General features: G+C 36.2%; 1 protein-coding gene across 5 annotated transcripts in view; it reads left to right on the top strand.

Moving 5' to 3' along the window:
• Nucleotides 1-7,883, top strand: part of LOC135213520 (homeobox protein araucan-like) — a 176,204-nt gene extending 168,321 nt beyond the window's left edge. For 3 of the 5 annotated variants that reach the window (XM_064247434.1, XM_064247437.1, XM_064247433.1), the window contains one exon: nt 7,267-7,882. In XM_064247434.1, the coding sequence (XP_064103504.1) occupies nt 7,267-7,356 (90 nt within the window). In that variant the 3' untranslated portion in view covers nt 7,357-7,882. Of the gene's footprint in view, nt 1-7,266 lie in introns of all 5 variants that reach the window. The other 2 variants (XM_064247436.1, XM_064247435.1) reach the window with 2 other exon arrangements.
• Nucleotides 7,884-15,000: the final 7,117 nt, after the last annotated feature.

The following is a 15,000-nucleotide window of genomic DNA, read 5'->3' as shown; positions in this document are numbered from 1 at the left end:
CAGAAGAGTGTGATCCTAGAAACGGCGCACATAGTAAGAAAAGTGATGGACTCCTAAGGAGGCAGGATGCAACCCGGAACCCCACACTATAAATACCACCCAGTCGAATTGGAGGACTGTGATAGAGCCAAAAAAAAAAAAAAATAAAAAAAAAATAAAAAAAAAATAATAATAATAGTAATAACACATTGGAAAATTGGTGAGAGTCGTCGACATCAACGCAAAACAGTCAAATTTCTTTTAAAATTGAGAAAGTAGGGTACAATTAAAAAATGCCAGATACACCGAAGGAATAACCCAACGCAAGAGCCTGGATCGAAGACGGAAGTATGCGGACCAGGTCCCTCATTAAAATCCGTTCTAGTTTTGAATTCGTAAGGAAAAAGGATTCCCCTTTCAACTCCCAGCAGTCTTTTTACTTTCTGGTGATGGTTTGTAGTAGGCTACAGATATCCTTATTCCATGCAATCAGTCTGTCCAGTCAGAGGGAGGTTTTCAAAGCTTCGCAGGACAGAGAAGGGATGAATTCTTACGACGAAGTGCATAATTATGAAATGCTCGGACTAGGCACGTAGCTTTACAGCACTTGCGAAGCAACTGATGGCTATCAACCCTCATGAATTTCGCACGCACAACATTCCGGACATAACTCACTACCAGATGGCTTTTACACAGCATTACGGCCAAATTCACAGAAATTGCAGAGATTTGCCGCATAGCCGCGCCATTGACCTTTCAGTTGGCAAGGTTATCTCATTCTCTGTTTCATGGGTCTTTCTCTCAATTTCGCATAATGCTGTCAATTATTATTATTATTATTATTATTATTATTATTATTATTATTATTATTATTCAGTAGCTGAAAACCTATTCACATGGAACAAGCCTAAAGGGGCCACCGACTGAAATTCAAGCTTCAAAAGAATAAGGCGTTCTTTAGGGAGAAGTAAGATGAAATAAAGGCAAATACAGAAATGTAGTGTACTGTGTGTATATGCAAACCCTGAACTAGAATTATCCCTTCATAAAATGGCGTCCGGGTGCGTTCTCGCTGGACCCTCATACGCTTTGACTCTGATCCAAGGCCGATACTTGCTCTAATCCTTCCCCGGAATGTGAGAGCCGCTTCGTTTATTCCCCTTTCAGCTTCAAAAGAGTGCGATAAGTTTAGATGTAACTGTGTCCATTGTAATTTATATATATATATATATATATATAATATAGATATATATATATATATATGTGTGTTGTGTGTGTGTGTGTGTGTGTATTTATATATATATAATCGTTACCGTGACCAATAACCCAATGGAGTTACCAAATCCTTCTAGTTTTTGTTCCGTTTCTTGATCACATTAGCTACCTATGCTTATGTAATTATATATACAGGAATTTATTTTATGGTTCCTTTTCACGAATTAGAGGACTCTTTTTACGTGAGTTTTTGTTGGACACATTTCTTATTTATAAGAAATAATAAATATACCACGTAATAAATTCCGATAATGAAGCAAATTTGAAAATCTGGAATTTAGTTCAGCCTTCGGTTTCCCAAGACAATTGTCAAAAACATGGTAAGGCAACAAGGAAGAGAGAAGGGTCGTCTGAAAATCCGGAAATTTGACTGAGTTTCAAGTGTCTCGGGAATTTTCTCAAAATCGAACAAAAGAAAGCGAAAATACAATAAACGAGGCCGAGGGAAAGGTCAGTCGCAAATCCGGCATCGGGAAAAACAAGGATATACCCGAACGGTCTCTGCCCCTTGTTTTTGGGGAAGGTGATTGGCGCCCAGATAGTGGAGATAAGTTGCAGGCTTAAACACACATAAGATAGCGTGGAAAAGGAAAATACCCTCTGAAAATTCGAGTGTTCCGCTAAGAAAACAAACTGCTGCACGCGCGTGCACTTCTTTAGAACGTGGATTACGCTTCGAGTTAAAAGAGAAAAGAAAAAGAAAAAAATGTGTTTAAAGTGTCGAATTGTAAAAAGAATTCGATCAAAGACACAGGTAACTGCCAGGAAACCGTTTATTTTGGAGAACTTCCCTTTTTCCCCCGTTTCAGACGTTTCCCAATTAATTAGAGACGTCCGATAGCGCTTAATGGTGACGTATATATTAAAACTGGAAGCGGATGCCGCACTAATGGACGTTTTCAGACGCCGTAAGTGACGCAGTGATGGATTTTACTGTCCTCTTCTTCAGACGTGGGCGTCGTGATTATTTTTGACGGTACGTTGCCCAGGTGCCCAGATTGCGCTGTTTAGGAGACATTAAATGACCAGGAAAAAAAAAGGAGTGCGTCGTCTTATTGCTGAGAAAATGCATGAAGATTGCAAACTCTGCTGAGAGGCTGTGCGAGAATCCTTCCGAATACATTCGGTACGCTTGTTAATAATTCCACACTCATTAGTACAATCAAATCATTAATAAGAAACTTGATTCAACAACGCAAGAGCGCTCATCAGCGAGGAAGAGCCCAGGCTGTAAGCTCACTTAGGAAAATAAACAAAACCATGAAATAATACGGTCACTTTGATTGAAGAAATGAGTTATCTCCCGGCGATCTCTGGAGGTACAGGTCAGATACGTTCGTACGACCCAAGCCGGACGGCTGACCCGGTGAACGAATTCCTGGGGCGCCGAGCGAAGCGAGTGGGAAAAGGCTGATGCATAGTCAAGTATATATACAAGCGGTATAATTGTTTTTAGTGTGGAGAGGCCGTCGTAAAAGTCCATCAAGGGCGAAATATTTGTAGAATGTTATTCATTGTCATTATTATTTCTCGGGGGGTAATGATTAAGCCATAATTGCGATACCGTGTTCAAACAGTTATGTAACAACCCCGTGAGAGTTAGGACTGGTGTTTTGGCCGCAGAAAAAGGATCGTGTGATATCGCTTTGTCAAGAATGACATCGCTACGGAGGCCGTAACTAATTGACAATGAGAGTAAAACCTGTAATTATTTTTGTCTCTAAATCATTGATCAAATGAATGAATTCTGGAGAAGGAATTATGCCGTCCCGAAAAATTGAGCATTGGAGGAGGGAGTAATCACACTGGATATGACCTGTTTCGTTTGGAAAATAAGCAGTGATAACTCATTTATTTATATCAAAAATATTTTGCACCTTTCCCTGTTCCGCAATATCTCCTCGAATTTCCTGACATAAAGTTAGGCAAGGCTAGAGAGAGAGAGAGAGAGAGAGAGAGAGAGAGAAGAGAGAGAGAGAGACGAGAGGAGAGGAGACCTTGGGAGAGAGAGAGAGAGAGAGAGAGAGAGAGAGAGAGAGAATGTTATACGTGATTACGTAATAAATTCGAATTATACGCTCCACACATGTCCATCCTTTTAATTGCTTATTCATAGATCGCATAAACATTCCTGTTACTGAAATACAAATTTCTCCAAGCTCTGAACCTATTTTTAAGACATTCCACTCGTACAAAAACAACCAGAATATAAATAAAAGCGAGTGGAATACACATCTTTTGAAAATGTTTACTGTTCCGATACCAACCCCTGCGTGTTCAGGACGCGTTAGAGCATAATAATTTCACTGGTAGCACACATTAGCGGTAAAAAAATAAAAAAAATAAAATAAAAAAATAAGAAAGTAGTAAGTGTAGTAAATGTTGTTAATGTTTCAATGACAGGTACTTTGCATCTAATCAAGCCATTCCTTCAAGAAAATACCTTGTAAATGTCAGATTTCCCGTTTTCTACAACATAGCATGCTGTCAAGCAAGTTGTCAGACCAGCGCTGGAGTAATTTATCCATTAAATGCCTAACTGCTAGGAAATTTTACGCTGATGAATAACGACTGAATACTATATATATATATATATATAATATAATATATATTATATATATATATATATATATATAGTATATAATATATATATATATATATAGTGTGTGTGTGTGTCTTTTGCACATGTATGGTACGTATATTTTTGTGGTTTTTGAAGCATCCCGATCGTACCTCTTTATTTATGGCCTCATTGGGAAACTGAAAAGTGCATCCTGATACCTTTTTATGGTAATATGGCATAATAAACGTTAAAATACCATTTACATATACAAACGGATATATATATATATATATATATATATATATATATATATATATATATATATATACATATATATATATATATGTGAATGAATTTTATCACATCACTGAGACTGACAGATATACAAGCATTAAACTACAAATGTCCTTTAATAGCCGATTCGCTCTACCTCGTAAATAATATATTTCCATTTATGTTAATCGAAGGGGATTTTTTTTTTTTTTTAGTTGATAATAAGCTTGTCGTTTCGTGGGATCGATCCGGCTATAGACCACTACTCAGGACTGCAGTGACGCGCCTTAGACCACACGTGTGATCTAAGTCGCGTCACTGCAGTCCATGAGTTCTAGTCTGTCAATGGATCGATCCCACGAAACGACTTACTTATCCTCAACTAAAAAAGCCCCCTTTGGTTAACATATATAAAAATATATAATTTCCGAGGTAGAGCGATTTGGATATTAAAGGACATTTGTAGCTTAATGCTTATGCGTGTGTGTGTGCATATATATATATATATATATAATATATATATATATATATATATATATATATATGTGTGTGTGTGTGTGTGTGTGTCAGGATTTATATATTATATATATATATATATATATATATATATATATATATGTGTGTGTGTGTGTGTGTGTGTGTGTGTGTGTGTGTGTGTGTGAGGAAATCTTCGAGACAATAGCAGCAAGAAAAGGGTCATAGTTTATTACAATAAGAGACATTTCATGCTGACGTCAGCATTATTACACAAAAAATTAAAACTATGTACAAAATCTTAAGTAAAAAAGGAGGAAAAGATGAAAAAAATTATGTTTATGAAAATTTTTAAAAAAATTAAATTTAATAACGTATTCGAGAGCAGAGAAAAGAAGGAATGACCGCAAAACGGCCATTCACGCCCAAAGAAACTCGGGCCAGAGAGGGAGAGAGAGGGAGAGAGAGAGAGAGAGGAGAGAGAGAGAGAGAGAGAGAGACGAAGAGAGAGAGAGAGAGAGAGAGAGAGAGAGAGAGAGAGCGGCGGCAGAGGTATTTGCATTCAAAGTGGGGGATAGGTGCTTTATATATTAACGACTCAAGAGTAGTCAAGTATGTAGTTTGGCTGGTAGTGCCAATAATGGAAAACTGGCTCTTTTCGATGGGATAATGCATTAATAAAATACATAATGGTCATACATACATCCTTTCATATACTATATATATATATATATGATATTATATATATATATAATATATATATATATTAATTCCTTTAACTCACCCTCTGAATAAAGCGTACGTGTGAATGATATAGAATTAAATATTCCAATTCACCTGACGTTTCTAGTAGCTATGCCATTTACCCAACATTCTACGGTGATGATTAGTGAACACAGGAAATTGGGTTCTCAGGAGAGAGAGAGAGAGAGAGAGAGAGAGAGAGAGAGAGAGAGAGAGAGAGAGAGAGAGGTAGGTTCCACATTGTATAAAAGATGCATAAGGACAGTAACTTCACAAACTAAGAGAGAATATTGTTCGCTTATAATATTCCCACAATAATAGCAATCGCAAAAACGAAATCAATTATTCAAATGAAGGTCCAATTTACGATTTGCTTCCTACAACGACGGGGAATTACGACAAGATTAGAATTCATTGTCGTCCTATAGCCAGTTTCTCACTGGAAACAAATAAGTTCTTATTCTTAATCTCTCAGGCTCAGAAAGCAGTCAAGATAAAATAATAACGAAAAGTCAACCGAAGAGAGTCGTGTCATCAGCGCTACAGTTCCGATGAACGCGAAAGAATATGGGAACGGACGAAACGCGCGGAAAACGCTTAACGTTCCATTTCTCCACATTTTTTGCGTTTTCCTTTTCACAGAAATGGGAATGATTAAACTCCACATATACGATATCAGTGGCAAGTGCTCTTTTTCAATGCGTTCAGCACAAACTCACGATGAAAAGTAGTAATAATGACTCGAGGTGATCCAACAACAATCGAACAAAAGGACTCCCGCAAGTTCAATAGCCTTCGCTCAGCTGTTATTCCTAGAAGCCATGAGGTAATGTCTATGTTTTGGAAGCAACGGCCAACTCGTTTTTATCGCTTGGTTCCACGATGTGAGACTCTGGAGAGAGAGAGAGAGAGAGAGAGAGAGATTCTTTCAAGTTCGTATTCCAACGGAATTTCAAGTTTAGGTTTATATATATTAACTTACGTGAAAACATACGGGCTGATAAATATCTGCATACCGAAGAAGTAAATTGCGATACAATGTATACGAACAGATTATATCAACTCACACACACACTATATATAAATAAAATATAATATTATATATAATATATATAATATTATATATATAATATATATATATCTATATATATAGATATATATATATATATATATATATATATAATGTTTACATGTGTACCTGTGCGTTTGTGTGTAGGTATACCTATCGGAATAAAACGGTCAAACAATTAACCTCTCTTTCTTGATGGCTGAATGAATAAATAATCGTCGTCTCTGTATCCTTGCCTGTCAGTAATTCCCTGCATAAAGTGACTTCTACATTAATGGCTGTTTAGGTCTTGATATTTTGTAGTATAAAATTTTAAAGTCAAAATAAAGTCACTTACCTACTGGTGAACATTATCAAAGATATACAAGTTACATACTTTCCATCTAGTTATCATGGTGGAGAGGTGTTGATTTTAGTTTTATGTTCAGAACCTGAATTCTACAGTAATATGTTAATATGTACAACGGACTCGAAATCAGCTTATATCCCTCTTGATATCTGAATGAATGAGTTACTGCCATTACTGTATCATACCCAAAGAGCATCTCATTAGTTCGAATCCTCGGCATGACAGATGCCCTTACATAGAATTCCCTTTGGGTGTAAGTTATTCCCAATTCCTATCGTTTTGGTGATATATATATATATATATATATATATATATATATATATATATATATATATACATATATATATGTGTGTGTGTGTGTGTTTGTGTAATCTTTGCCGTGTGTGGAAGTAAGCAAAGAACTACTACTAATATATGCAATCTCAATCTTCCATTCTTGCAGGTATATTACGTCCAATCTAATAGCAAGTAAGTAGACCATTCTTCGTGTATTTTAATAAACGAAAAATTAAAAGACCCTCCTCCACTCTTCCTCCACAGGCTGGTCATCCCAGTGTCTGGGGCGACGTGATGGGCGGCACACTCCTGCCAACAGTAACTGACTCGTACCAGGGCGCCCTCGAGTACTAAATCGCAGTGGGGGCCAGAAAGTATCTGGAGAAAGTAAATGCCAGCAGAGGGTCAAACAGGAGCAGCAGCAGCAGCAGCAGCTGCATCGACGGCGTCGGCAACAGCAACAGCAACAGCAGCAGCAGAAGTAACAGAAGCATAATAAACTTCTGCATAAGGGATGGAACGGGCGCGGTGGCGGAGGCGGGAGCGGCCATGCCGAAATAGGGATCCATCATTGTGAACCGTCTCGTTTGTGAGTCAAATGAAACGTGTTGGGCAGCCGCAGGGATCGCCTATAGGCACAGCAGCCCCTTTGCCGAGAGGCGGGGGATGGCGCCCCTCCCATCCGCGCCACCAGGTCCACCCAAAAAGGGCGTCGCTGGACGGATACTTACGAAGAAGCGTCTGTTCCACAAGAAGTGGGATAAGAGTCGCCGAGGACTTTGCGTTAAATTGGGTACAGTGAGAGAGTGCGTGCTTGCGCGTGTGCATTTTCTCTGCGTGCATATATATATATATATATATATATATATATATATATATATATATATATATATATTATATATATTATATATATCATGTCCGGCACACTTACCTACTACATCAGTAGGAAGAACGAGATGGAGAGAGAAACTCAGACCATCGGCCACTCTTACCTTCAGCTTCTTGGAATACAGTTCTTGGTCAGTCACACCATGACCTCAGACGTAAAACCACGCCTTTAACACATCGCAATGCAACCACCTATTACAGGGTCTAAGCTCCATCATGGCTCCGCATTCAGTGACCTCCATTTGTGCATTACTGAAACTACAGATGGCGAATATCCCTCTGCAGTGAAATGGTACTAGTTGAAAAGAATTAAAAAAAAAGGGAAGAAAAGTGTTCGACTCACAGCAGAAGAGACCACTGAAGTGAATTCTCAGTTTCCTGAGAAGAAAGCCATCATCCCTGCGGATCCTTTGCCCCCCTTTTGCATACCCAGGGCATTAGGAGCGGAGGGCTACATTTTCCAGTGGTTTGTGCAGTGTAGGTAATATATGCCCAGGAGGATATGATTTCAGTGGGGAAAAAAATACGGAGCTATCCGGTGCGTAGTGCGATGTGGTTGGTCATGCAAAATGGTGGTTCTAGAAAAACAGCGACGTTCAAGAAGTGACTTTAAAGATGAACAATGAGACGTTGTCGGACAGGGCCAGAGTACAGCTGCTTGCATAGTGCCCCCCACCCCCTCCAAAACCCTCCCCACTCATAATGAACAAGATAAAAACAAATGCCCCAAAAAGAACCATCAGTACACCAACAGGTGGCGACAGCGCTGCCGCGGCTGTACGTACAGGGAGAAAAAGGGACTTCACCTGTGAACATCCTCTAACGGACAGTGGAAATTATAAGCGTGCCATGATTTACAACGAGATTTTGAGGAAAACCAAAACATAACGAAAGTGAAAACGGCATGAGCTGGAAGACACACGAAGTGACGGAAAGATAAAAGAAAAGGAAAATATAAAATAGTGATAAAACGGTTCCGACATACACACACACTCACATCTCTGGGTGAAATGATGCAACATGATGCTGCTTGGTCTATAATTTTGTAAATCTTTAGACTGTAGGTTAATGAGTAATTCTAAGATATCAATGAAGAGTTAATATTAATACTAAATATTATTATCTGTGATATATACGTTGGAGCAGCTCAAAGGTAATGCTGCGCTATTGTTATTATCATTAATGAAATCGTACTTATAATTAACAAAATATATTTACGAGTGCAATGCAAATGAGTGTTTAATAGGAAAACGTTTCCCCTCTAGTGTTTACAACAACAACAACTACTACTACTGCCCACTACTACTACTACTACTACTACTACTACTACTACTACTACTACTACTACCACCATCATCACTACTACTATAACTACTCCTACTACTTCAAAGCAATACTCATCGCAAGTTCTTGAAATGATGGTACTTGGGGACCTTCTCAGAGTGTGATGTCAAAGAAAACTATGATGATTTTGATGATGATGATCTATAGACCACATAGCGATGTTACAGGGCATGACGTAGGTCACCCAAGTGAAGAAGAAGATGAAGAAGAAGAATAGAGAAATTAGTACACCAAAGGAGAAGGAGATTTCTCTATTGTCCCGACCCCTCACGTCTTTTGGTCACTGTTAATAACAGGCAATTCGCAAAATCAGGTGGTTTTCCGTGAACTCTTTCACTGAAATACTTGTGTAAAATTGACAAAACTACAAAATTGAAGGATTAACTACTCGTAAATGGCTTAAGAGTAATTAACTGACAGCAAATGCTACTCACTACGCGTTTCCCGTTATGAAGTTAAAATAGGTGTACTTTCTTTTAAACGAATTTTTTGCCGGAGATAAAATAGAACTGACAATTAAACTTCCTGGTCTTGCGAATTTCCCGACATTGATTACCAGTATGTAAGACAAGCGCATTTCATCCTTACATTTGTATATTATTTTTGTATATGTATCGTCTCTTGCACAACACAGAACAAAATAAAGCAAAAAGGACATTTTTTGGAGACACTACAAACTAAGGTTGAAGACAGCTTGTCTCGATATTATTGCAGTTGATAGGATAGCCAAGCACTAACCCAAATAATTGATGAAATGGGAATTGAAGGGACAGAAATGCATTCTTTATTATCATTATTATTATTATTATTATTATTTTTCATTATTGATATTGTTATAATGAATGTTAATATTCTTATTTTTGAGATTATTATTATTATCATCATTATTATTCACCTGAGCCTTTCAACACTACTGAAGCCCAGATGAACAATAATAGGACGTTGCCACCAATTTCAGGTGTGGTGTTCTAGGATCATGCTATGACGTCACCAGCCACGTGTGTGACGTCATAAATTCCCCTGTGACGTAACCGAGATGCTTGTACAGATGAAGAAGAAGAAGAAGCAGCCATATTTGAGTTTTCTATGTATTTAAGGTTATTATAACACTAATTATTTTATTATATACGTAATGTTATATTATTGCCAGTCTATTCATCGCTTCGAATAGGCAGTCATAATAACTCAGCACAGAAACGATATCCTTCTTTCCGTGAGTTTGAAAACCAAACGAACACAAGAGGCATGGCATCTCTACTTTGTTTTCTTTTTTTTATGTAAACTACAGTAACTATCACTTACTAAGTAATGGTAAATATAAGAATAACTTAATGACTGTATTACCTGTCTATCGAATCGCATGTGCCAAACCCGTTCTCAGAAACGGGCATCACTTTCAAAAGTGGTTTTTTGCCATTTTCAAAATGCAATAACCAGTTTCACTCTTAATAGCTAATGTAACTGCCTGATTCACTGCGTCTCCCCTCCGTCACTCAACGGTTTTCTACGGATTTCTGCAAAATGAAACTTTCCGGGTTTATTTTTATGTACGTTTTCATTGTAGCAATTTGACCAAAATAATGAAAATGTCATATAGCACTAGAAGGGATTGTCAAAAATAATATGGTCTTGAAACGGGGTACTTTTGCTTTCATACAGCATACGGGTTTTTCGAATTGCCTATCCTGACGGAAACAGATGCTAACTTCCTCAGTACTTAGCGGCCGACGGGGCTCTGTACCCTAATGTAGGCCAGACCTGCAGAAAAAAAAAAGTGAAAAAGAAAATGAAAGGAGACATCGCTTCAAGTCGATACGAGATTCTAAGAGTGACGCTACAGACATGTACATGAAATGCAAGTTGCATACAAATTCGTAAAATTATACCTCCATAAATATTATTCATTTTGGGCTACCGTCAAAATTCAGAGATGAAATTTTCAGTACGTTTACGCTACCATCGGTACTGAACATTCTGCCATATGCTGTACGCGTCAGAGCATTTCCCACGATAGAAATAAAATGCTGTGCTAAAAATGTTCCCAGCAAAAATTTATTATACAATGGTTTTGAAGCCCAATCCTTCAGGCAACAATTTTCGTTACCAGTAATGAACTACGAGTTCTTTCAATACTGAAAAAGAAACTTAATTTTCCAAACTAGTATATGAAGGAAATGACTAAAACTGGTGTTCTATTGTCACGATGCATCCAGGGATTTAGAAGTGAATTTCAAATAAGCTATGGGATGAAAATAGTCTACTGAAACAACGATTAAATATTTGATTCAACTGAACAGTGAAAAATGGTCTGGCATTTGAGAATCGCTTTCAGATGTGTCCTCGTGCCAGGACAAAATTGTTTGTTTAATGATGTAGTAATCCTGTTTATTTCTTTAATTTTTTGACTGATGAAATGTACAAGAAATTGTGACTTTGACCAAAAAACAAAAATAAACACAAATTTCAATACTTTTATGTGAAATTGCCACTTAATTATTTGGGTTTTTGATCTTCATGAAGCAGGAATGCGATAGAAATATTGGCCATGCAAAGATAATAGAAATTTGTAAAAATAGATCTACAATAACGCAGAAAAGCCATTGAGGATTAACTTATAGAATTAGCCTCAAGGTTTGAATTTTCCTTTTTATCCATTTATTTATGACATTTTTCACTTTTTTGTCCCTTTTAACTCTCTCATTCCTTCTCGTTATGATGCTACTAAACTGTAAAGAAACATCCTAAGGATTGGCAACCAATTAGTGTCTCATGATCTGTTGATTTGTTTCTTTTTATCATATATATATATATATTTTCTTTTAAGTCCGTACCAGGGGGACCTGACTTGACCTCTTAGACTAGTTATACGTGGAAGTTATGTACATATTTAATGACATTCATACTGAAAATAATAATAAACACGTTTTTTTATTAATACGGTGTATTCTTTTTCTACCTCTCTCGTAAGTGAAAGTGGAACGTATTTTAAAACCTTTTTTCGTATAGAATTTCTAGAGAAGAAGAGGTATAGATCCGCTTTGCCTTGAAATCACAGATTGTATATATATATATATATATATATATATATATCATATATATATATAATATATATATATATATATATATATATATATATATATATATATATATATATATATATATATATATATATATATATAATAATGGATACATGTAAACTATGTAAGTATGTGTATTATTATTGCTGATTATGTCTGTATAAACACTGTGCATAAAATACGAAGACGCATACACATTAAACCATGAGAGGGCACAAACATATGTAAGCATCAGAATACCGATGTTTATAATCCAAATAAATAAAAAAATTTTCACATTAAAAATTTTCTAATCAGAATAAAAGACATCTCCAGAAAAGGAGTTCAGAAAAAGAGAATGACTTCCACAGAACGTATTAATCTATTGAAGAAATTGCTTAAGTTACAGTAAAGGGACATTTGTTAATGTGTGTGCACATAAAAGCTTTCTATGACCATAAATTCACTTCCTTCATCATAATAATTATATTTGTAAGCAAAGTACCTTATGAGGAAGCTTTATCAAAATAAAAGTGAATTATTTTCCGCGAAGAAAAAATAAGCGAAAAATCTATAGGTTGCTGGAGAAATTCTTAATGCCGATTTTTCATTCTGCTTTTTTGACTGAACTGGGTGCACTGACATGTTTGACTCAAGTTCAATCTAAACACGACAGCGTTCATATAGGGCAATTAATTTTGGGTAATGCTGAAATTAATGTCTAATGCCACACAACACTTTACGAAAAATACTCTAAACACAACAATTGGCATTTAATACTACACCCTCGTTTAGTTATTTTTATTAAATTAAGATATCAATTATTTAAAAAAAAATTACTGAAACTACTACAAGATAGACAAGGATAAAATGTTTTTAATGCTTTCTTGGTACACTTGTATATATTAGGTAAATTGTGATTCTTTATCAATATTATCGCTGAAAAAATGAACAGACTCAGTTTTTAATGGAACGGAAATCCCTCATAAATATATCTGAAATTGGCTACAGAATATTAAAGGGAATATTAGAGAATATAACAAATTAGGTACACTGTGTCGATGACCTTGGGAACAGCAATCCCAGTTATCTGTACAAATTCAATCAAACAATCGACTAATCTTAAAAAGAAACACTACAGCGTCTGATATTTGCGACAAAGTTCTCGTTTCAAGTTTCTTTTTTTCCCTCTCCATTTCTCTGTTTTCATTGCAGCTCACCACACTTACTGGCCATGGTTTCACTCTTATACATTATGTTTCATCGTCATGCTTTAGCACTTCGTTAACCACGTGAAACAGTTCTTTATGGGAAAGAATTCAGTTTAAACAGAACTAAAAGTGAATCTGTTTCAAGTGCACCAATGTCCGAGGTAATGCAGTTGTCGTATTTAATGTTACTGAAACAGATTATTTAACATATCAAATCCTCTTTTTCTCAAACCCTTTAAACTATTACAAATTTCGCATCTCTAGATATTTTTTTTTTTCTAACTTCTAAACTGGTATCTCCCTTACCTATTCATTTGACACAACACGGTTCATGGTACTTTACAGCCTTCCAATGGCTGACCTAGGAACCTCTCTACTTAATTTTTCAAGGTAGCCAGCCATCCACGGCCATCACCCTTTTGCTCCCTGAGCACTGTGGTGGGGAGGTCGTAACCTTCGTTATCGGAACGCATGTCTAAGTTGAAACTTTCACCTCCAGCTGAATCTTCGTCTTGCCAGTTCTGCTCCTCAGCCTTCCGGTTAAGTGGGAGGGAAAACCAAACACTGCAAATCCTAAGTTCTCAAACAGCTTCTTTCCTCTTTTCATGTCTTCATAGATTTATACTAAAGTTGCTCTTCTATTGAAAGGGACTTCTCTTCGGTAATATCTAAAATAAATACTACGGCAGTGAATCCAGTAAATCGGATCCTCCTACGATGCTCCTTTTAAATCATATACCGTCCACTGCACTCTCTGACTGTAAGGTCTGTATTATAGTGACTGCCTCTGGAAGGCCGTGAAGGCATCGAGTCATCCGGTCCAACAAGTGTTATTAAGTTATTTGTGAACAAACTGGTTCCTAATTATGTATTGTTATTTTTTATCCTAAGTTTTACTTTAAGCATTTAACCTTCACGTTTGAAGCATACATTGGAGACAACCGTCAAACTCAATACAGATAAAATAGTCGGAGAAGTTTATAAAAACTAACATTGCTCAAACATTCAAGATAAAAACTAACCCATCGAAATATATATTGAAAATATTTTCACTGGGAACTAATACATGAATTCTTGTTTAATTACAAACATAACACTTCTCGGACAACAATAACTATTAATTAATATTAATCAGTTTTATATTTCGTCTGTATACAGACGCTACATAGACATAATGCTTAACGAAAACTGAAGACTGAAGGATAACATAAAAATAGAAATGGTAACCTCATAACTGTGAATAAAGTGAGGCGGAGTTTAAAACAGCCAGCTGGTTAGGTAAAACAAAAATACAACATGATATATTCAATTTACACATACAAAATATATAAATTATATACTTGAAAATTAAATATGTAGGTTAAGTATGCAGACTATATACATATATATACACCTATATACATGTATATATATACACATACTGTTACATGACAAAATAATGGAAATTATTCAAACAGCTACAATAATAATAATTTAACAAATCTATAACTATTTTTCGT

Source organism: Macrobrachium nipponense, chromosome 43, assembly GCF_015104395.2.
Source record: "Macrobrachium nipponense isolate FS-2020 chromosome 43, ASM1510439v2, whole genome shotgun sequence".
NCBI classification, from domain to species: domain Eukaryota; kingdom Metazoa; phylum Arthropoda; class Malacostraca; order Decapoda; family Palaemonidae; genus Macrobrachium; species Macrobrachium nipponense.
This window is presented reverse-complemented; position numbering and strand designations above follow the sequence as displayed.